This window comes from Branchiostoma belcheri, unplaced genomic scaffold (assembly GCF_001625305.1).
Source record: "Branchiostoma belcheri isolate BF01 breed outbred unplaced genomic scaffold, Haploidv18h27 scaffold77, whole genome shotgun sequence".
NCBI lineage: Eukaryota > Metazoa > Chordata > Leptocardii > Amphioxiformes > Branchiostomatidae > Branchiostoma > Branchiostoma belcheri.
In genome coordinates, this window is record NW_017804431.1 from 749298 (window position 1) to 772517 (window position 23220).

Genomic DNA, 23220 nt, shown 5'->3' on the forward strand with positions numbered 1-23220 from the left:
TGGTAGATTATTTTTTACACACTCTGGTATAAGCGACTACAGACCGGATCGTAACTGTTACCTGTTTGCGTTTTACAGTGCTGATTCCAAATCTGTTTGTTCAAATATATTGACACATCGGGGGTGGTCACGGTACGTGAGCGGAATAAACATGTTAACAGTGAAGCTGTAACCCCTGCCTACGCAAATGAAATCTGCCGTTACCTTTAGGATGATCCGATCACTTCAATGAAAGATGTACAACAAGTTTGGCTAGAAATTGAATCGGGGCTGGGAGAAAAAAATTGTATTGTTTCTCACCATTCTTTGTATCTTAGCCTGTTAATTAACATGCAGTTGAGCGGCATTGTCCATCTAGAAATAGAACGTGGCCGTATCATTATGAACAAACGTACAATAATATGCACTCAAATATCATCATAATTCAGTCGCAAAACAATTTTTGTGATTCTTTGTTTTAATACTATAGCTAGTCAGAAATATGCGACACAAGGGTTGAACCATTTACAAAACAGGGGTGCAGTAGCCTTTATACGATAGTTAAGCAATCTATATTAAGTATATACAGACCATCTTGTCTCCTGTATGCTCACAATTTATTGGATATATTGACATATTGGATGCGGTAATCCACAACGATGCCCCCCCCCCCCCCACGAAAATAGTAGCGCCCATTCCTGACAGCAAGCAAGGAAGAGAGAAGCTGTCTCCAGGTTTGGGAAAAATTGGAATCTGGGGGCGCGATGTGAAATGTACTGTCTGTCCCCTTTGGATACAGAAGTTTTCTTTTACACAACCAAGATTTCTCACCCCTAAGTGCTGACGTTTCTATCAGACACCTTCCTCAGAGCTTCAGACTGGAGTTCTGCCTCTCACCGCTATCTTATATTACTATATACATGTACATGCCAATTGTTATAATTGTAGTCACATTCATTATGTTACATATATTTTAAGTTCACATAAATATCGCATTTACACACATGCTAATGCATGTAAATGTATACACCATACCCCATAATAACATTAATAACAACAGAGAAGAAACTACTAGCGGAAATCTACGAAAATAAAGTTCTTACTCCATAGCATAAATAAGTAGTATTTACATCTTCTATAAGTTATGCTTTGCACAGCTTTCCATAACTTTTTTCCATAACCATTTCCGCTATCTTCCTCAAGGCATACAGTATATCACATTAACGTTCAACTTATGGGTTCTATTGGTGCGCCAGCCATTTTCATCTTCTGTCCTCTATATATACTTTTGTATTTGGTACCACAATTTGTATTCATGTTTTTATGTTTCATTAGCAAAGGAGCTCTATAAGCACATTACATGCTTTCTGTCAAATGATCACAGATCTATGTGACGTAGAAAATAAATATAATGCATTAACAGACTACTCCCCACGGAGAGATTTTTAACTACCTACTTCATCGTCCGTTGTACAAGCTATACATGGACATTGCCACCAACACAGGAAGGAAGAAAAACACCACTAACAGAACAACTGTCTGTATCCATGCCGGGCCACTGGGTGTCAATTTACCTGCAGAAAAGACAAATATTTTCATTACAATGTCGAATAAAGAAGAATTTTGAAGTTAGTAAGCAGCAGTATATAACTGAGGTAGGCATATTATCATACATTAGTTGATATAAATATTTCTATTCAAGATATGAGAAAAATGCATTCATACCTATCCAAAGCTTCCAGTTACATATGCGTTTGCCGAAAAAAGTTTTGAGGTTTGTCTTCAGGAACCACTCCATTTTCTCTTCCTGGAAAAAAAATCATAATTTGTTTTCTTTAAGAAGGTTTCATGAATTTTAATTCCAATTTCAAATATCAAATTAAGATAAGGGAGCGGAGTATCTCCTAATTCCAAAATAATTCTAACCAAACTTTATCAATATTTATATTTACCCCTGTACTCTCATCAGACCACAGCCACGCCATGTCCTCCTCAACTTGTATCTCTTCTCTCTTCAACAACCCCAGTCGCACCTCTGCAAACTTGACTTCAGAGGGGAAGTCGCCGTTTCTGGCAACCCTCAGCGCTTCTTGTGCCATCTCTGTGGCCCTCTGTGTGTTCCCACGGCGTCTGAAGAGGTCGGACTTTGCGAGGTACCAGGAGCAGCGCATGCGGCTTGTGATGCCCTCCCATAGGCTGTTCTCCACTTCCTGAAGGCTGCTCTCTGCTTTTCTCAGGTCCTCATCCGAGATGAGGTCGGGGCTTGTGCCGGTCGCGGTGCCATCGTACCAGCTGCCTACCAGAGCCATGGACAAACGGACATGACTTCTTCGCAGGCTGTTCTTGCACGTTCTCTCCTCTTTGTCGAGCCCAAATTTGTAGTTCTCAATGGCGGCCTCAAAGGCGGCCACTGCCTCCTGATATAAGGCCTTAGCCACGGTCGGGGGGTTTTCGCATTCGTATAGAACTTGGGCTTTCAGCGCAGCCAGGTTGTACCAAACGGACGCCGTGTCTCTTCCGGGTTTCATGTAGGGTAGACCCTGGAAAAGGACAACAGATTGATAAAAAAATTAAAGTTAAAGAGAGATTATAAAAGAGAGAAAGCTATCACAGACCATACCATCAGACAAATCTGCCGACTATGGCTTGGTTGCCTGTATTAAATGCCCCCCCCTCCCTTGTCTACCACCACACAACGCTGGCTGAAAAAATTTTAACCAAATAGGAAGAATGATTTTCTGTGGGAGTTCATTTGTGGGAATATGTTACCCTTACATTTTGTTTGCAAATTTCTACTATCCTATAACTTCATGGGAATACCTTTGGTTAGATAAAATAAAGGAATTATGAATTCATAACACCTGTAGAGCGAGATAGTTGACGTTATCCGCCTCGTCATGCCGCTTTTCCTTGCGGAGTAGTGCAGACTTCAGGAACAGCCTGTGTGTTTGCTGCTGTGCCGGGTCAGAGACTTTCTGCACAAGCTCTTCGGCACGCTGTAGGCTGGTGTAGCCGCTTTGCAAATCGTCACGGAAATAAGCACCGACCACGTCCTGTGTAGGGAAGGAGGATCAAATAGAAGATATACCACATTGTAAAATACTTTGTCTAGTATTATGTTTACAAATAAAATATGATGACATCTCCTAGGGGGAAAACATTAGCTTTGAACAGCAATTTTAGACCCTTGCCAAAATGTAGAGGCGAATTATTTGCTTGCAATATTCTGACCGCCTAGCCAACGAATGTATGAAGCACAATTAAAGAAGTGATAAAAGTGCGAGCTAAAGAAAATAGATACTAACTTCTCCTTGCGTGTGAAATCAAAAAACTCCTTAGCTAAATGCATAAAAAAATGTCCCAGCCTTACCTCAAGAACAACCCGCACCAGAATGTCGGGATCGTCCTTAAAGTGCTTCATTGTAGCCATCAAAAACTTGTCATACATGTCCCAGTTTCCTGTCAAAGTAGTAAGAAAAAACAATAACAATACCTATGAAAAATTTATATTGATGTGTATCTCTAAGTCCTTTCGTTGGTGAAGAAGAATCGATCCAACCCAACGACTGATGTAATCATTTTTTTCTCGTTTGAGCATTGTTTTGTGTTTTGCAGTTTCTGCGTGTATTGCTAGAGGGCGCTTTTCACCAGAGGGGTGAGGTCTGCTATATTTGCTTGTTATTGCTTGTGCTTGAAACGCACTTGACGATACACAGTGATGTACCTTGCCCTTGTAGCAGTTCCATCCTTGTGACGATACGCTGGGATATGTTGTCAACCCTTTTACCTGTTGAAAACATGTTGATAATAGCCAAGTAAAATACAAGATGATCATCTTTCCCTCAAAGTCAAGTAAAGTATAATCATGAAATTTAAAAAGGGTTGATACTGATGCTATGAAACACCATAGAGAATAAATGGACGTAAGTACCATTCACAAATAAACATATCTTAAAAACACAAATAAGCACAGACAAATATTTACTTTGTAACATGGCTTATCACAAAAGAAGCCTTCTGCTGTTATCACATTTTAACGACCTCTTCGTTATGAATAACTTACATGATCCTAGCTTTGGCATGGATTGTAATACAATGAACGGAGGATGCTCTGGGATTCCTGTACAGAAAACAGCGGTGATCAATGCATAAACACAAATACAAAATCAACTGACAGCTTTAACACAATGATAAGTTCTATTATGTTGCCTTTTGATAATCTTGATAATGTCAGAAACAGACTGGTTATCAAATTAAACGTCTGTGTTATATTCAATAAAAAAACTAACATACCTTTATACGTCCAATTGCTGTTACTGCTCTTTGGCTGCTCGGTTTTCAAACCGAGTTTAGCTGTCCAATCGCCTTCGTCCTCTTTGTAAATAGGCTCTTTGGCATTTTCGCTGTTTTGGTCTAGAAAGATTAAAAAAAATGTTCTGAAATTCTGGAGTAAACTTTTTGCAAATCATGCAACATGCCTTATGGCATAATAGGTTATTGTGTCCATGTAGATATACCCGCATGTTGCCAGTGTATGTGCATTTGCATCTCATATTCCTAGTTTATGTCTTTGTTGCACACATTTTATTAATCTTTAAAAAAGTAAATAAACCAACCCACATTTAAAATCTAGTTAAGATACATAAATAACTATGGGTCTACTGAGTAAGACCAGAGTGACTGGTGGAAAGCTCTAGGTGATAAAACTACTTTGTGTTGGACCAAATCAAATTTTTTAAAGTCTAAACATGTACATGTAACTACCAATACAGATGAACTTTCATGGTAGAATAAATGACTAAAGGGCCCACCTGTTTGTGTTCCAGTTTCTGTGTACCTTCGTTGGTCATCTTTGAGAGTCTTACTCGGGTCCTCCACCGCCATGTAGCTGCCGTGGCTTTCTATCTGTATGCCGACGGGGTTGGTGATGTTGTACACTTTGTACACCACAGGCGGCCCTATGTAAGGTACCAGTGGAAGGCCGCCGGGCGGTAGGTGTTGGACTACCTGTGTCTGCCGCTCAGAGTCGTACGGAACAAGTGACTCGCCTGGAGACATACATTTTCTGATAAGCTTTGTAATGAATACACGCCGTCATTCAAATACTGTTTGACAAGCCACCCTAGTGGGTGGTGGTACCAGTTGACTGATACAGTTATGTTTGCAAGTGCGAAAGTTTTAGGTATAGAAGTTGGCCATACCGGAGTGTAACAATGTTACAAAAGTATGCCTGGATGATGACACTAAGGCTATATACACTTTAATAAAGTATGTCCCTCCACTATGGGATGAAAAATCCCAAACCGTAAGCTTTTCTGCACGCACCGGAAATGATGCTAGTGTTCATGTGCCACCTCAGATGCTAGATCATAATAATATGACGTCAGCGCAAACGTGACATAAGCAACCAGTCACAAGATGGCGCCTGCATGACGTCATTGCAACATGGCAGCGACTATGTGGCCGACGAAAACAATAATTCTAACATTCGTCAAAGTTGTAAACTCGTCAATACTGCAATAAAGTGCTAGTACTCGGGTACTTGGAATGGCAAAGTAAGAACAGTCTGGCTTACCTAAATCAGCCCCCGTGTTTCCAGCCATTTGGTCTGTGTCCATTCTGTCTGGGTCAGTTACTGTTTACTAACAAGAACAGTTGTGTCCATGAAAATGGAGGCTCACTAGTTCAAGGAAAGCATAGGTCCATCCAAAAAGTCCCCTATTGATATGCACTCTTCCGGGGAAAGTCTTTCCGCATCGCTCACAAGTCAGAATATGTAGAATGTGTACAACACTACGAAAGTGAAACCGATCCCAGTAGCCGGCGGGTTTCGCCGGTCTTGCGTCACATCCAAGGTGGCTGGAATGACCTTGAAATGACCTTGAAGTTCGGGTTATCTGTACTCGAACTCCTATAAAACGGAATGACGTTCCTTCTTCAAGTTCTTGCCTACCTGAGAAGCTGTAACGTTCGCAAGTGTCGCGTCTCGTTGGCCCAACTCGTCCTGTATGCCAGGATTGGAGGGGAATCCCCACATATTTATAGTTTCTGAAATTCCCGTTTCGCGGTAGGCGTGAATGTATTTAAACCAATGCCTGAAAAATCTCTGCTATAGTGTGTAATGAAATGGTAGAGAGGAGGACTAAACGTTCAGAATTGGAATTTGACTTTAATCACTGTTCGCTAGATCTCATTGCAACACTTCCGGATAAAAAGACTGAGTACACGTCACCTATATATGGATGACGTCATCCATCCAAACAGGGGGCTTGGAACTTGGCTACTTGATTACATCGCATGGTGTTTTTGTTCTTCTGATTTCCCAAGTTGGATTGGGTAAAAACGATTATTTTTTTTTAATCCCTACTTAAATTACCCCCCCCCCCAATAAAAGGAGCCTGAGCAATTGAAACCTCCCTGTCGTAAGCTGATGTGAAATTTTTACATATGACGTTTTAGAAACAACCCTGTATCGATAGGTGTATGTTTTTAAACCTTGTTACACGCCTATTCGCACGTTATGAAGTATTGGAGCGAGCTCTTTAATGGGCCATACTCCTTTATAACAGATCTCAAATCCAGTAAGACTGTTCTAGGACGTTCTTGTTTACTTTGCACCGGTCCCATAGTTTGCCTGCGTTTTCTTTGTTTTGTGTGTAAGTTGATACGAGTGTACAAATCAGTGCAATTCAGCTGCGAATTATTAATAAAACTGTAAGGCCTGTAAACTGTAAGGCCTAGGCGGCACCAGCATTATAGCTGACATCATGGGTGGGTCGGAAAAGTTGAGAAATAAGAGCAGGCCTGCATGGTGGGTCGCTAAAAACGTTTCAGTTCTTTCGACATTTATGGCTCAAATATATGCTGGGCTATTTTTATTCTAACTGCCAGTGTTTGTTGATAAACGCCACACAGAGATGCTCATTCATTGACAACAACTGGAGTCGCAAATTTGAGTAAGTCCAATCCTTTGTGTTGGAAATTACAGCTTAAACTTACTTCATAACATGGGAATATGATTAAGTGTGCAAAACATGTGCGACCAAAAATGTTTATAGCAGCGTACGTGACATCGGACACGCGAACACGACGTTGTTTGTACAGCCCTACATGACCCACCCAATTTAACGAGCCTTCTGCTTAATAATCTCTTCCCCTTTTAGTATAACCAAGCAGCAAGTTTGTGTAAGATTAGTTGTTATCAGTGAAAGAGCAGAAACCAGACGGAGAATTGTTTTCTTAGACGGCCTGTGCGTACGTGACACCCATACAAAAGTTGTGCATCCCTACAAGCCATCATTGCATACTCCTTGACTTTTAAGTCTTAAAAGACTGTTTTGGGCGTATTATGTACAATTGACTTAGTTTTCTGATTGTAACAGGATTCTGAAAGATAACGATTATGATATTTAATCAGAAATTGGTACATAATAGGTACAAAAAGCCAGGTAAAGAAACTATGGAGACTAGGTATACACTGTAGTTTCGTACTTGGTACTGGGGTGCCAGAGTATACAGTGCAATTTTCGGGAATAGAGTGCAATTTTACGGAAAAGAGTGAAATCGTATTAGTATACAGTACAATTTTACGGAATACAGTGCAATTGTATTAGTATAGTACTAGTAAAGTTGCACTGTATATTAGTAAAATTACACTGTAAACTAATACTCTAGTATTAGTATACACTTGGTATACCCACTTATATACTAGTACTCTATTCCGTAAAATTGCAGTGTATACTCCGGCACCCTGTGTTAGCGCGTGAGTCACAAAGAAGGTACGCTGCCATTCATTGAGTCTCTACCTTGCGTGGAGCCCTTTGTTGTCGGGACGCTCATATTTCAATCACGTGCGTGTGTGTCACGTCAGACAGACAGACCCTCCGGCTACTGACGGTTCCGTGTTCATACAAACACGTACGGACACGTTCTGTCAAGTTTAGCGATTTCTGACGCAGATTTTGTTATTGGAGCTCATACATGGCATTGTGTGGAAGCTTAAGAACTCGTGGGATGGTCTAATTGTGTAAATCTTTTACGTCAAGATGGAGAATACTGAGGGAGACTCACAGGACTACTTAGATCCAGGAGAAGGTAAGAAGCTATCAACTATCGTAAAATTCTTAAGAAGAAATTATGGTTTCATTTTGAAACTTAGTTAACTAGTAGTGGGTACCCTGGTAATGAAAACTATGGGAATGAAAGGTCTTGTAAGACTTGCAAGGCGCTGTCTGTGTTCGCAGCAGTCCCAATTAAGTACCAAAGCGATTACGTGGAGTGGGAGGGGGGCAAGTTACAACCTTTGTTATCACCAAAATAAAGTGATCCCCTTACACGTATGTATTGGTACCTATTGGCAGTAACATAAAGTCGTTTTGGGCAGCCGATATCTTAAATCTTTATGAAAATTCAATCCAAGGTTTTCGAGAGCACTACTAACTGTATATTCCTTGTCGAGTGCGTTAAGGTGTTATAGGACAGTTAATAAGGAACTGCCTTTAAAGTAAGTATATAGTCCACCGTGTAATACAATTATGTAGTTTATTTTTATAGAATCGTTGTTAAGTATATGCAAGTTGACATACGTGGTATTCTATCACATTGATGTACAATTGGTAATTGGTATATAAAGATGGTTTTACATGTACCAAAAGTTCTAATCGACACTTTTACAGCTGGTCAACTGGTGCCTTTCAACCCAACCCAAGCTGTGCAGCAGTACGTACCGTGTTCACATCAAGCATGTGGTGCGGTCGCGTTACCCTACAACGGCCCACCTCCAGTTTACAACGTGTACAACATCTCCAACCCTGTTGGGCTACAGATCGACAGCAAAGGAAGTTCCATGACAGTGGATACGAAGGACGTGGACAAGAAGGCAGAGAATACGAAACATACCGCAACACAGACAGGTTTGTTTACTCTCCAAGCAGAGGTTTGGGTTTTGGGGGTATTTTTAGCGTGCTTTTAGGCTTTTTTAATCGGGGTTTCTCTTTTGCACTTTTTTTCCCTACCAAAATGGGTTTGGTGGGGAAAAAAATTCAGTGCAAAAGAGAAACTCCGATTAAAAAAGCCTAAAAGCACGCTAAAAATACCCCCAAAACCCAAACCTCTGCTTGGAGAGTAAGGTTTGTTTTCATTTGTGGGAGTGTTGGACAAGAGAGACTAGACTTAACAAGAATGTATACTAAGTAGATCACACAACTTATTCCTCAGATGTGATATACATTGGTTATTGGCATAGCAAGTAGCACACATATTATATCAAAGCAAAATAATAAACCTTTCACTCATACAACTTCCATTCAACTTTTATCTGATAAACAAGACACAAACAGATCACAAAACAGTACCAAATGTTCCACATTACATGTTGTGTATTACCTACTCAGAACCAAACTGAAACTGTGTCTCTATGTCAGACCCTTCTTGCAGACAAAACGTTAGTGGAACAAAAGAGGAAGTGATGTGCAGAAAACATGACTCATCTAGTGAAAAGGTATGCCAAGATTTGTTTGCAAATGTGTAAGCGGCACAGCTCTTTGTTCTTATCTAACACGATTTCTCTATCGGCGCTAACAGAAGTAAAAGCACGAAAAAGTTAGTTACTAAGCTAAGCTTAAGCGATTTCCACAAGAACTTGACTAGCTTTGGCAGGAAACCTTACCTTTATTGAGTTTTCAGAAAATCAAAACACAATAATAAGGTCACCTGCGTTTCGTTTCAGGGTCATAGGCCTCAGTATTACAAGTCCTTTTTGTTTACAAATATGTATATATATGACGCCTTAAACCAAGAGTAAAATACTAGTTCTGGAGACAAGAAAAGATATCATAATAAGACTCATATTCAACTGTGTTTTTAGTCCACCCCAAGTTATCAAAAAAAAAAAAATGCTGCTGTACTGTACCCGTAAAGTAAAGTACACTACAGTACACGGGTTTACGTATGGTGAGTCATACTAAGCATTTAAAGCAGCTTAGTGTTATTATTATCTTACAGAAAGAAAAGCAGGAGACAGGAAAAGAGCCGACCAGGACCTCGAAGAATGGTCTACATTTGATGTTCAAGAAGATGCCTCGGCAAGGAACTTTTGGTGAGAAAGAACTGTACTTTAAATCACATTAGATTGAATTTACCTGTTCTATTAATATGCCCCCTGCATGTCTTACACCACCTGAGGGGTGTTACTCAGTACCTTTTCAAGATCATATACTCTGTAATTTACTTTATGTTCACGGTAGCAAAATTTCACTGTCTGAGAAAAATGGACATGTTCAAGGAACTATATATTCACGGTGGCGACAGGTGCAGGAAAAAGAACGTCCAGGAATTATTTGTTAGCTGTAATGATAAGTTCATAGTACAGAAGTGACAGTGAAAACAGTGAACATGAACGTACAATGAAAAGAATCTTCTATGTAATATAATTACCTACATTCTACATGTATTAGTAACGAAGGGACATCTTTACAGGTGACAAGAAACTGGAGGGAGATTGTCGAACGATAATTTCGCGAATGGAAATACTAGAGGAAGAAGGTAAACATTCTAGATTATCATACTGCATTCAAAAATGCAGTATATATTCACTTATCAGAAGTACTTATGTATTACAACATCAAACTTGAGTATCTTAGAGACTTAGCAAGAGACAAACGACAATGGATTGAACTGTACAGAGACATACACTGATTTGGTGTCAATTGTAGTTTAGAGTTTGTCTACTGCTAATTTACAGCCAAGAACAGTTATCATTATTATCATCAGTTTTGTTGTGTATTTGATGTTTGAATTCAGTACATTACATTGTGGACTCCAGTAGAGTGTCACAAATAGGCTGTAGAGAATCAGAAAGAAAATCCATGCATTTTTTACAGGAAAATGGCACAAGTACGACAAGTTCTACAGAAGAGCCTGTAGCCACTTTGCGGAAAATCCTGACATTCTCATCCGTATAGTTCTTGAGGCAAGTCATGCTTTTTCCTAGGGGTGACTTTCATAGAAATCTATCTATAATTTTTAATCTTATATGAATTATTTAATAAAACCTATCATAAATAAAAAGGAATACATTGTAACTCATTACATGAAGCCTATCGTGTATATAAAAAGATAATACTATAACATTAATTGTTTTATATACTGTGTAGTTGTTGTCTATACTTTTCATGTGTACCCAGGATTACCTGAAAAGCAGGCCGAAATAGCATGAGTTGCAATAACTGGTAAAATAAATAAAGTAAAAGTTAAGTGAAAGTAACAGCATGTTTTTGTTGTTAACAGAACATTGTTGCAGCGTACTACCGCGACGACTTGGCAGCGGGCCAACAGAGCGTCCTGCGCGTCCAGGAGTTGATATTCCTGACCCGGGACCCGGTGCACCACCAGGCAAGGACGAAATGGCTTCAACAACCCTTTCTTAATGCTGAGGTCACATTTCCAAACCGGGGCCCGGCCGGTTAGCCTTATGGAACGAAAAGTATGATATAAAAGACAGCAAAGCACAAATAAGTTCTTGAAAATGATAATGGGCACTATTTGATCATATTATTGATATAAATTGTTGATTTTTCGTTAATCGAAACAGCCCGGCCGGGCCCCGGGTTGGAAATGTGACCTCAGCATAAATAGGGCCATAACACTGTATCTTGTCCGTTGTAATTTTCGGTACGCAAACTCTTTGGAATTTAGGGAGTTTTATCCCTGCTGTATGGTTTGCTTTTTGATGTCACGAATAAAGAATAAAGGTCTTCTACACAGGCTCACATGCTGTACCTAAAGTCTGCGCTGTTTCGTAAGGAGAAGAGGTACAGGGAAGCTGAGAACGCCATAGTCTTGGCAAGACAGGTAAAGCACCCGATAGATAGCAACGTTAACGTTAGGACCAATTTCCTTTTAACATTACATGCTCAGTAGTTATTTTAAGGAATTCGTATTATCTGTAGGTATCATTCACGAAATGTAATATATATACAGATTACAATAAGAATTCAATGTCGGTAGCAATATGGAAAACTAGTCTGTGTATTCTGGCCATGCCAATTATTGTACATCATAATCGACATCTGCCATGAGCATTTTTGGAAAGTATTACTAAGCATTTATAGGGATACAGCAACAATGGATTGATCTTTTATATTTGATCTTTAGGGTTTGGACCAAATGCAGGTAGGCCGCGACACGGGAGAAATCTGGTACAACGTCGCCGCTCTGTTTGCGCAAGTTCTCAACGACGAGAGCGCAGAGATCGCCACTGGCGAGTTCCAGGCGACAGCCGCAGAGGCCTTCCATGTAAGTAGAAGTAGTAGTCACTGTAGTAGAATGCTTTTTGGCGACGTCTCAGGGAGGAGCCTAATGGTACAGTATCGTGTGCAACTTGCAAGAATTCTAGGATACCTACCTACCTACCTACCGACCTACCTACCTACCTACATACCTACCGACCTACATACCGACCTACCTACCGACCGACCTACCTACCGACCTACCTACCTACTTACCTACCTACCTACCTACCTACCGACCTACCTACCTTCCGACCTACCGACCTACCGACCGACCTACCTACCTACATACCTACCGACCTACCTACCGACCTACCGACCTACCTACCTACCTACCTACCGACCTACCGACCTACCTACCTACCTAACTACCGACCTACCGACCTACCTACCTACCGACCTACCTACCGACCGACCGACCGACCGACCGACCGACCGACCTACCTACCTACCTACCTACCTACCTACCTACCGACCGACCGACAAACCGACCGAACGACCTACCTACCTACCGACCGACCGACCTACCTACCGACCGACCGACCGACCGACCTACCTACCTACCGACCGACCGACCGAGGTAGTTGACCGAGTTGATCGAGTTGACCGAGTTGACCAGGGTAGTGGACCGAGTTGACCGAGTTGACCGAGTTGATCGAGTTGACCGAGTTGACCGAGTTGACCAGGGTAGTGGACCGAGTTGACCGAGTTGACCAGGGTAGTGGACCGAGTTGACCGAGTTGACCGAGTTGACCGAGTTGACCGAGTTGACCGAGTTGACCAGGGTAGTGGACCGAGTTGACCGAGTTGACCGAGTTGACCAGGGTAGTTGACCGAGTTGATCGAGTTGATCGAGTTGACCGAGTTGACCGAGTTGACCAGGGTAGTGGACCGAGTTGACCGAGTTGACCGAGTTGATCGAGTCTACTGAGGAAGACCAGAGTGACTGGTCAAAAGCTGTAGGTGAGAGAACTTTTTGTGTTGGACCAAAAGTTTTAACTTAAAACATGTAACTACCAACAGAGATGAACTTTCATGATAGTTGACTTGACGTGACTTCCAGTCCGCCATAGAACACTACAGAAAGGGCGAAGATGAGGACGGATCGTGTAGAAACAAGCTGCGCAGAGCGCACATCCGCTACGCCATGTCTCTGCTTCGCTGCTGGTCGGAGGTCCGTTCGTCCAACAGAGGGGAAGACGTAACGGAGGAGGACCTGAGGCAGGCCGGGGACAGTCTGGACGAAGTGGAGAGAAGTTTGTGGGACGGGATTCCCAACCGGATGCGCTACTACTGGCACCTGGCTAGGTCAGACATGTTTTATGTTTACCGAAGGAAAACATATTCTTTTTGCTGTTTCTTCTTCTTCTCCAAACAAATAAGGTCAATAACCTGAACCAGACGTATGTCACCATGGTAACTAGTGTTGTGTTACATCATGTTGCAATTTACAGCAAGAGGGATTTAGACTCCTGTCACCATATATATGAATGTGTTTGTGTAAGAATTAACAGAGCAGACCATATGTAAAGGTAAACATTATGCATTTGCTTTGCAAATGTTACCTTTCTAGTTACGTTAACCTAAAGAGGATGTGGTTATGTAACTTTACTACCATATATTCTATTTACAATATAAACCCTAAAACTCTTATTGAATAATATCTCTAGTATTCAGGTTACATAATATGATTATAGTTACTGATACAGTCAAACCAAGTGATGTCGCCTGTACTAAGCATCGCACATATATTGGCCTACACATTGATACCACGCTTTTTTCTTTCAGGTCGGACCTGTTCAGGTACAAGAACAGGACGCAGAGAGCGTTAGAAATGGCAGAAGAGGCGCTCAAGATCGCGGAGGCGTCAAAGTTTCCGTCCGAAGTGCAGTTCGCAGAAGGTCGAGTGAAACTTCTGTCAAAACTCGTCTCTGATCAACGATCACTGAGCGACATAAAGGATAACAAATCAGATCCTATTTTGGAAGAACTATTTGAAGATGAAGACCACATCGTGACGTGCAATAGTAACAGGAACTTTTACCTAGTTCTGATTGGTGTAGCGGTTGTTTTTGTCGCTCTCTGTGTACAGTACCTCTTGTATTATCATCAGAGATGACGATTTCAGAATGAAAATTCGAGAATTCTAGATAATAATGTATGTTACAGATTATAATCTAATGTTTGTAAGAATATGTAGATTGTTGTGAAAACCTTTGCTATGTTGTCACCACTGAGCAAGAACAAGACTGGTTATCTGCTTGCAATTACATGTAGGACACAGTTTCTAATATGTTGTAGTATTTATTTCTTTGGAAAACTGTTGCTTCATACCTTAGGTCATAAGCAAAAACAATGCATGTACAAAATTTATACAAAAGCAAAGCTGGACTTTGAAAAAGATCAGTTTAATCAAACTGACTTCTGACAAGACCAACATACTCTACTCTCTTGTTATGAGATTGGTCGGGACTTGGGATTCCTATTGGGATTCCTATTTATCTGCTGCGCATGCTGTATAAAACAGGCAGGTATACTCATGCAGAAGTCTTTTTACACTGGCGTTGATGCTTTGCATGACTGTCTAGGACAAAAACGTAAAAAAAGTACTTTCTGTCATCTATCTGCTAAATGCAGGTGATTAAAGAATTTGAAGGGCTAACTGTGCCTCTACATATATACACCTACATGTATCTGTGTTTCTTTTTGAAGCTTTTGTCCAATCATCTCGATTATAGCTGCATGGTTCTATCAGCTTATTGGCACCATATGATTCAAAGGGGGAGGGGGGCATTCCCCTTTCTTTAAAATCTTCTCTGCATATCTTATTTTCTCCCTAGCTCCCCCTAGCAATTTTGAGGTACTCTACTGTAGCAAACGGACATGCATCGCTACACATCGTCACAGCCTAGTCACTAGTCTTTTTATGCTACTTTTAATGCTTTGTAAGACTGTTCTTTTTTAAGCTTTTGTCATCAGTGTCCTATCACTTCAAAGGGGAGGGGGTGTTCTTTCTTCTGCAATGTCCCTTTGCTATTTCTCCCTATCTTCCCCCAGCGATTTTCAGGTACTCTCCTGTGGCGAATGGACATGCATCGCTACACAGCCATGTAACTGCCTCCGCTACTTCCTCAGGTGTGGCGACCCTGCCTGCCGGATAGCTGGCGTCTGTTTTCGCCTGCCAGTCTGGCCACTGCGCTTCAAACCGATCTCGCATGGGGGTGTCTGTCGTAGCAGGACACACCGCGTTTACTCGGATCCCCTCCTTAGCGTACTCTGCAGCCACGGTTTTTGTTAAACCGATGATCGCCCACTTCGTGGCGCAGTACGGCGCGAACTCTGGCATCAGGCCAAGCCCTGCGGTGCTGCTTGTATTCACGATGCTCCCCCGTTGCCCCTGGAAACGACATAGGTCAGGTTTTCCCGCCCATTTTTTAGGATCGCTGACGATTCTCTCCTGTTTCAGCATCTGGGCAATCTCATACTTCATACACAACCACACACCCTTTAGGTTTACGTTTATAACGCTATCGAACTGGTCTTCTGGATAGTCGGCGATTTTCGCTCGAGCAGTGCCCTCGATTCCTGCGTTGTTGAAAGCACAGTCGAGTTGCCCGAAATGTTCGACTGTTGTCTGGATCATTGCCTGGACACTCGCACTGTTACCGACATCTACCTGCACAGCCAGACCTGGAGATATATGAAGAAACTGATGAATTAATCGTTGACTGAATAGACAAATGAATAAAAGAACTGCTGAAATGTAGAACAGATGAAATGTAGAGAAAGAGAGATAAAGAAACAACTATAAAGAAAGAAAAGTAAGTGAGTGAGAGTGACTGACTGAGTGTGTGCGTGCATGCATGAGCGAGTGTGTGAGTGCGTTAGTGAGTGAATGAATGAGAGTGAATGAATGAATGAGTGTGAGTGAGTGAATGAGTGAGAGTGCCTGCTGTGTTGAAAGCGCAGTCGATGCGACCGAAGTGTTGGACGGTTGTCTCGACCATTGCCTGGACACTCGCACTGTTACTGACATCTACCTGCACAGCTAGACCTGAAGATATGAACAATATTAATATGAATTAATCGTTGAATAGATAAAAGAATAAAAGAACTGCTGAACAGATGAAATGTATAGAAAGAGAGATAAACAAACAACTATAAAGAAAGAAAAGTAAGTGAGTGTGACTGAGTGAGTAAGTGCGTGCCTGCGTGCGTGCATGCATGAGTGAGTGGGTGACTTGAGTGAAAGAATGAATGAATGAGTGTGAGTGAGTGACTGAGTGAGCAAATGAATGTGTGCATGAGTGTGTAAATGATTGAGCGAGTGAATAAGTGTGAGAGACCTGGAATTTTCAGCATGGTGACTGTCTCCCTAGCACTGGCCCAGTCCCAGTGAACAAATGAAAGAGAGAGAGAGTGAGTGAATGAGAGAGAGACCTGGAGTTTTGAGCATGTTGACAGTCTCCGTAGCCCCTGCCCAGTCCCTGTCTGCCACGGCACAGTTGTACCCCACCTCAGCAAACCTTACTGCCGCCGCCCGCCCGATGCCACATGCGTATGTGTGTGTGTGTGTGTGTGTGTGTGTGTGTGTGTGCGCGTGTGCATGGGTGACTGAGAGACCTGGAGTTTTGAGCATGTTGACAGTCTCCGTAGCCCCTGCCCAGTCCCTGTCTGCCACGGCACAGTTGTACCCCAGCTCTGCAAACCATACAGCCGCTGCCCGAGTGTGTGTGTGAGTGAGTGAGTGAGTGAGTGAGTGAGTGAGTGAGTGTGTGAGTGAGTGAGTGAGTGAGTGAGTGAGTGAGTGTGAGAATGAGTGAGTGTGAGAGTGAGTGATTGGGTGAATGAGTGAATGAGTCAGAAAGAGAGACAGACCTGGAGTTTTCAGCAAGTCAACTGTCTGCCGAGCGCTGGGCAAGTCCCTGTCTGCCACGGCACAGGTGTACCCCAGCTCAGCAAACCGTACTGCCGCCGCGCGCCCAATGCCGCTGCCCCCGCCGGTCACCAAGGCAACGCACTTTCTCGTGGTCCCGCCGGCCGCCATGGTTCACGGTGTGTTGTGTGGATATCTAGAAAGGAAAACATTAGTTTATTTCGATACCCTTTAGTCTAAGACGACTAGTCTTCCAGGGTTCAAAACATATACATATGAACATACTGACAACAATATAAAAGAGAATGAACATACATAATCATCACCAATTATATACAGGTTAAACAAACTGATCATGAATTAACTTAACATATACAAGTTTACAACTTAGCTCATGTACAACTGGTGGATGGCCTTTATGAATTGATGCAGACTGGTCAGTGTTTTGATACTGGGTGGCAGGGTGTTCCATAGATTAATGGCGTGGCAGAGAAATGTTCGCTTTTTGCTGTTTGTTTTTACTAAAAAGGTAACATTTGCAAAAATGCATAATGTTTACCTTCTCACATGGTCTGCTCTGCTAATTCTTACTTAAACACATTCATATATATGGTGACAGGAGTCTAAATCCCTCCTGCTATAAAACTGTGACATGATGTAACCCATTTAAAAACACTAGCTACCATGGTGACAGACGTCTTGTTCAGGTCATTGACCTTATAATATGCAAAATAACATGCGAAACGACACAAAATACAGTCACGTAAAATGCAGTTCCTATAACTTGACGTCTTACTTCTTTACTAAGTAACGTTACATGTTTGCAGTTACTTTTTTCCACCACGCCCCCCTCCCCACCAACTTTCGAAGTCACTGCGCAATAATGTGTCATATTTACCAGAGCTAACGCTGTATCTTTATAAAATTTCCCTCTGTGTTTTTACTCACATTATTCATGTCACAGAGGTACTAAAATACTTGCAATCACGGTAAAAATGGCAAGAAAAAGTCCTACCTAAATGTTACAGATATCAGATCTTGGCAACCTTCGCTGTGGGGTCGTAGGTGAAAGGTTATTGGACTAGACCACTATAAAAAGGGGTGGTGGAACGTTGTTTTGAACAAATTTTGCAGACAATGAAAATTTCCCGGGGCTGCACAGGATACATCATAAAAAAACTAATTAAGTTGCCCATCGCTGTTTTTAGAACTTGAAAACCAGATTTTTCAAAGTCACTAATCTAGTCACGGACTTTTCAACCTGAAACAACAGTATCCCAATGTGCCTACTGGAAACTCGTAAGGCCATGTTGAGTTGATTATATGGATGACATCCACGCGGACATGAATTTTCGGCCGTTTTCCAAAAAAAAAGTATTAAACCATACTGTAAATCGTACAAAAAGGTTGCAAAATGAGCAAATATAAAACGAAACCAATGTCGTACAATGCCAAAATCAAACCAAAACTGCGAAAATGTAGCCAAGAAATGAAGTTGAAGACTAGATTATTCGCCAAACCATACTCTGTGCCATTTGTTCAACCTTCAAAACCACGTAGATTTCATAATGACAGCAACTTCTTTTTTGGCCAAACTTTTTATTTATTCGCACGCTCGCATCAGTTTTGGTCGGTTATACCGGCTATTCTGATACAGAAACATCCAAAACTGGGCTAAGAAAACAAACTAAGCTGAGTGACGCACACACACATGCGCAACAATGTATATAATTAGTGCCTCCCGGCGCAAAAGTGTTGTCTCAAATAAGTCGAACCGGTTTTCTTACTAGGACCTATGACGTCAAAGGGTCAGCTAGTTTGACATTTGCGACACACGTTACGCAGACGACATGATTTTTTGACACATTTTTGGCCACATTTTTTGTTTTGCCACAGTGGTGTACATAGGAGGTTAACGTTCTTGGGTGTACGTGTTAAGAACATGGCCTTTTTGCTCAGAAAGGGAAGGCAATGTTGGTTTGGCGTTCGCGGCCTGGCGTCCTACCAAAGGCAGGGTGCAGCGGCGGTCACAGAGTTTCCCGACAAAGTATCAGAGGTACGTAACACTTGTAGTGACCTTTTATAATTTGTTAAACGGCATTGTTCCTTCGGCAGTTAATACGTAGTTAATAGCTAGCCTCCATAGCATGCCAAAAACTGGGGGTTTGGGGGGTCTTCAGGGTCTTTGGGAGCTTTTTATGTGCTATTTTCTGATTGCATATAAACAACATAGCCGGCCTGGTTGAATTACCCCCGTTTCAGTTTAGAACTGGGCTAATCAGAAAACAGCCGAAGACCACCAAACCCCCCGTTCTATAACATAGTATAAGCCTGCTACGGAGGTTTAAGTTAATAGCAATATCAAGATCTCACGAGAATCAGCTATTTCCTAAAAAGGTTGATTTTTCGTCAGAAGAATTTCTCGACTAGCAGTGACCCGATTGGCTTCGATGGTAGCGACATATTTGACAGACTACTACGATAATTTGTTGTTTAGGGTTCTGATACAGACTACACCATAACAGCTACGTACAGACAAAGCCATGCCCTTGTACATACAGGTACCAAAGCATCAAATACATTGTACAATTCCATTTTATTTTTCACATCCATTCCAGAAGACTAGTAAGTTGCCAGTAAGTAAATGTGATCAAGAATCTCATAACACTGCCTAAGGCCATGTTGATTTGATTATATGGATAACATCAACGTGCGAATGAATTTTCGTCCGTTTACTCACTCACTCACTCACTCACTCACTCACTCACTCACTCACACACACTCACTCACACACTCACACACACTCACTCACTCTCACTCACTCTCACTCACTCACTCACACTCACTCACTCACACACTCACTCACTCACTCACACACTCACTCACTCACTCACTCACACACACACACACACTCACTCACACACTCACACACACTCACTCACTCTCACTCACTCACTCACTCACACACACTCACTCACGCTCACTCACACACTCACTCACACACTCACACACTCACTCACTCACTCACACACTCACTCTCACTCACTCACTCACTCACACACACACTCACTCACTCACACACTCACTCACTCTCACTCACTCACTCACTCACTCACTCACACACTCTCACTCACTCACACACTCACTCACTCACTGGAGACACTCATTCGTTCATTTATTCATTTATTCCTTTGCAGCAGCCTACTAACAAAATCGCACCAGCCGCTTCAGTAGACCAAAGCCAGAAGTTTAACGTGCGAGTGGTCACCAGACACATCGAGGTCCAGTCCACGGCCGACCGCGCCCCTCTGTCCGACGACAGACCTCTGGTCCTGCTCTTCTCGTGGTTGTACGCCAGTCGGAAAGTGTTGGACAAGCATCGCGTTTTGTACCACAGACGGGGGTACGACGTTCTGACGCTCAAGGGAGATCCTCTGTTCGCCTTTTCACCTACAGGTCTGTTTGTTTGTTTGTTTGTTTGTTTGTTTGTTTAGCCAGTCGGAAAGTGTTGGACAAACAACGCAAAAGGTATCTTGTAGACTATGTCGGGCCCCGTCGAGGGTCAGTTCAGGTTTGTTTGTTACGTTTGTTTGTTTGTTTGTTTGTACGACGTCCTCACGCTCATGCAAGGGCGACCCTCTCTTCGCGCTCTCAACCACAGGTTTTTTTTGGTGATCTCCATTAGTGTGGATTTTTACACTAATCTTCCTGGAGTCTGCAGTGAAGTGTCAGGTAGTAGTATTTTTTAATGTGCGTGGGGTGTGGCTCTCCCCACCCAAAATACGGGACCTCGATATAGCGTCCTATCCGAGGGACGTCCCTAACCAAAGCTAAGTACTCATTTTCACCTGAGTGAAGTGAGGAAAGTTGTATAAAGTGTCTTCCTCAAATAATCAACAAAGATAGAATACTTATACTCGTACTATACAAAAGTACATAAAGATGACACAGAAATGTACACAAGCAAACAATACAAAGCAGGCATATTTGGGACAAATTAGATATAACTAAATTATTTCATTTGACTACAGGTTTGGGTGGGAGAGTTGCCGAGGACGCTCTGAAGTTGATAAAGGCGGAAGCGAAGCCGACACAGCCGTTCCTCGTGCACAGTGTGTCTGTAGGGTTCGCCCCATACGCCATGCTGCTGAAACAGGCACGGGAGAACCCGGAGTACGCCGGCGTTCTGGACAGGATTGTCGGGCAGGTGGGTAAAGATACTCTTTTTACACATCATCATCATCATCATCATCATGCCTCCTGATTATAAATCCGGTGAGGTACACTCAATAAAGTTACTCCAGTACACACTGTCCCTCATGGCGGACACTAGAGCAGTCCCTGCGAGACCAGTGTCTCTCTCTAACATGGACAAAAGTGTAGTCAATGGCCGTCCCACTCTACGTCTCCCAGCAGGAAGCCACTGCATTAGTCTACCAGCTGGTTCGTTACTACGAACAACATGCCCTGCCAGGGCGAGTCTATGTCGTCGGACTACAGATGGAATGGGGGTTTGTTTGTTAGATGTTGCCTCCATGAAACATTATACACTGTTCTTAACATTCTTGTATATTCTATATGTACGATTCAGTTTCTTGCTCTGGGTAGCATTCATGGCCCATGACTCAGAGCTGTAGAGTGCATGATTTGTTTATTTCTTGCAAAGTATTTATCAATATGTGTTTCTGAATAAAGAAAATATTCACGGTTGTCGGTTAGGTGTTCGACGGTCCAGTCGGTGACACCAAAGGGTGTGCAGTCGGGGTGGGCAAGTCCATCAACAATCCTGTCGGGAAGATGATGTACACAGCCAGCGTCTGGAGCTATTTCACGTTCGTGCCGGGAGTGTTGAAGGCACACGATCAGGTATGTAACAAGAGTTTTGTTAAGTTTGGATGTCTTTAGAAAATGCATAGTTTTCATCTCACCTTGGAATGAACACGAGAAAAAGTCATAAATGATGACATTGTCGACATGTTTTTCGTTTAATGATATTTCATTATTCTTCGTAGATATACATGTAGCTGGAATACAGCATATTTTCCCCGTCTTTGCTGCTTTAGTTTTCTCTCTCTCTCTCTCTCTTTCTCTCTCTCTCAATTTCTCTCTCCCCCTCTCCAATCTTTCTCTCTTCTCTTTCTCCCTCTCTCACTCTCTACCCCCTTTCTCTCCCCCTCTCTTTCTCTCTCTTCCTCTCTCTCCCTTTTTCTCTTAGTCTCTTGAGTAACTGTTTTTTGGGGTATCTGTTTTGTTTTGTTTTGAACACAAGAAAAAGTCACGAAATGAATGAAATTACATCATCACAATGATTATGGCCAAAATATGGATGTTTTTCGTGACATTTCTGTTTTTACTTCCCCAGACCCGGTACTGTTGGGAAACCATGGTCCCGAAGACGCCGATCCTGCTGTTCGGTTGTCATGACGACCCGATGTCCACCCGAGCGTACAACGAGCGCTGCGCAGAGAGCTGGCGCATGCGCGGCTGCGACGTACGAATGCAGTTCTGGGTCGAGTCTGCGCACTCCAACCACATGAGAATCCACAAAGAACAATACGTCACCGCTTTGGACAATTACCTGGATAGTATAGAACTGTAGATACAGTTTTAACTGAGAAAAATGCAATGGTGACCACTTCTGCACCTCATTATACGACCTCATGACGAGTATGCAAACTAGTCAAGAACTGTAAAAATAGTCTTGAAACTAACTAGAAACACATTCATTATATATGGTGACATGAGTGTAAATCCCTCCTGCTATAAAATTGCAACATGATGTAACCCAACACTTGTTACCATGGTGACAGACGTCTGGCTCAGGTGATTGACCTTACTTGTTTGGAGAAGATGAATAAGAAACAGAGCAAAAACAATATATTTTCCTTCTGTGAAGGTAAACAATAAAAGACTATGTCTATTATATAGTAAAGACACCTACACTGGTGACCACTTCTGCATTTGGACCACCTGGTCATTAAAGTATTCCCAGTCCAACCACATGAGAATCCACAGAGAACAGTACGTTACTGCCTTAGATAACGAAATTTTATTGCAAATTCATGCCCGAGGGCTAAT

General features: G+C 42.2%; 4 protein-coding genes across 6 annotated transcripts; 2 read left to right on the forward strand and 2 right to left on the reverse strand.

The window, feature by feature from the left end:
- Positions 1-1883: 1883 nt before the first annotated feature.
- Positions 1884-5582, reverse strand: LOC109485563. Its single transcript, XM_019789251.1, has 9 exons — positions 5555-5582; positions 4791-5027; positions 4273-4392; positions 4043-4099; positions 3704-3766; positions 3350-3438; positions 2841-3032; positions 2269-2519; positions 1884-2199 (listed from the first exon to the last, which is right to left on the reverse strand). Exons 1-9 carry the CDS (start codon positions 5580-5582, stop codon positions 1884-1886), a joined length of 1353 nt encoding a protein of 450 aa, XP_019644810.1.
- Positions 5583-7800: 2218 nt separating this feature from the next.
- On the forward strand, positions 7801-14411 carry LOC109485623. 2 transcript variants are annotated; one of them, XM_019789312.1, is made up of 9 exons: positions 7801-8073; positions 8655-8891; positions 10456-10521; positions 10860-10948; positions 11266-11370; positions 11743-11829; positions 12133-12273; positions 13330-13574; positions 14055-14411. In XM_019789312.1, exons 1-9 carry the CDS (start codon positions 8025-8027, stop codon positions 14383-14385), a joined length of 1350 nt encoding a protein of 449 aa, XP_019644871.1. In that variant the 5' UTR covers positions 7801-8024; the 3' UTR covers positions 14386-14411. The 2 variants fall into 2 exon arrangements, with proteins under 2 accessions (XP_019644871.1, XP_019644870.1); XM_019789311.1 differs by lacking the exons at positions 7801-8073; positions 8655-8891 and adding exons at positions 9405-9478; positions 9982-10075.
- A 795-nt stretch (positions 14412-15206) lies between these two features.
- Positions 15207-18522, reverse strand: LOC109485624 (2,5-dichloro-2,5-cyclohexadiene-1,4-diol dehydrogenase-like). Of its 2 annotated transcripts, XM_019789313.1 has the most exons (3): positions 18158-18522; positions 17145-17338; positions 15207-15956 (listed from the first exon to the last, which is right to left on the reverse strand). In XM_019789313.1, exons 2-3 carry the CDS (start codon positions 17311-17313, stop codon positions 15310-15312), a joined length of 816 nt encoding a protein of 271 aa, XP_019644872.1. In that variant the 5' UTR covers positions 17314-17338; positions 18158-18522; the 3' UTR covers positions 15207-15309. The 2 variants fall into 2 exon arrangements, with proteins under 2 accessions (XP_019644872.1, XP_019644873.1); XM_019789314.1 differs by lacking the exons at positions 17145-17338; positions 18158-18522 and adding an exon at positions 16707-16814.
- A 376-nt stretch (positions 18523-18898) lies between these two features.
- On the forward strand, positions 18899-22756 carry LOC109485625. Its single transcript, XM_019789315.1, has 5 exons — positions 18899-19198; positions 20340-20598; positions 21174-21349; positions 21862-22008; positions 22505-22756. The coding sequence occupies exons 1-5, from the start codon at positions 19085-19087 to the stop codon at positions 22739-22741; spliced, it is 933 nt and encodes a 310-aa protein (XP_019644874.1). The 5' UTR covers positions 18899-19084; the 3' UTR covers positions 22742-22756.
- Positions 22757-23220: the final 464 nt, after the last annotated feature.

Excerpts from the sequence above, each read along its gene's own strand:
- LOC109485624 (XM_019789313.1), bottom strand. The coding sequence starts at position 17,313 with ATGGCGGCCGGCGGGACCACGAGAAAGTGCGTTGCCTTGGTGACCGGC. Across the intron at positions 15,957-17,144 it reads TGACTTGCTGAAAACTCCAG|GTCTGGCTGTGCAGGTAGAT; the intron begins GTCTGTCTCTCT and ends ATATATCTCCAG.
- LOC109485625 (XM_019789315.1), top strand. The coding sequence starts at position 19,085 with ATGGCCTTTTTGCTCAGAAAGGGAAGGCAATGTTGGTTTGGCGTTCGC. Across the intron at positions 21,350-21,861 it reads TGGACAGGATTGTCGGGCAG|GTGTTCGACGGTCCAGTCGG; the intron begins GTGGGTAAAGAT and ends GTTGTCGGTTAG. Across the intron at positions 22,009-22,504 it reads TGTTGAAGGCACACGATCAG|ACCCGGTACTGTTGGGAAAC; the intron begins GTATGTAACAAG and ends TTACTTCCCCAG.
- LOC109485623 (XM_019789312.1), top strand. The coding sequence starts at position 8,025 with ATGGAGAATACTGAGGGAGACTCACAGGACTACTTAGATCCAGGAGAA. Across the intron at positions 11,830-12,132 it reads CCATAGTCTTGGCAAGACAG|GGTTTGGACCAAATGCAGGT; the intron begins GTAAAGCACCCG and ends TTTGATCTTTAG. Across the intron at positions 12,274-13,329 it reads CAGCCGCAGAGGCCTTCCAT|TCCGCCATAGAACACTACAG; the intron begins GTAAGTAGAAGT and ends CGTGACTTCCAG.
- LOC109485563 (XM_019789251.1), bottom strand. The coding sequence starts at position 5,582 with ATGGCTGGAAACACGGGGGCTGATTTAG. Across the intron at positions 4,393-4,790 it reads AGAAACTGGAACACAAACAG|ACCAAAACAGCGAAAATGCC; the intron begins GTGGGCCCTTTA and ends TAATCTTTCTAG. Across the intron at positions 2,520-2,840 it reads TCAACTATCTCGCTCTACAG|GGTCTACCCTACATGAAACC; the intron begins GTGTTATGAATT and ends GTCCTTTTCCAG.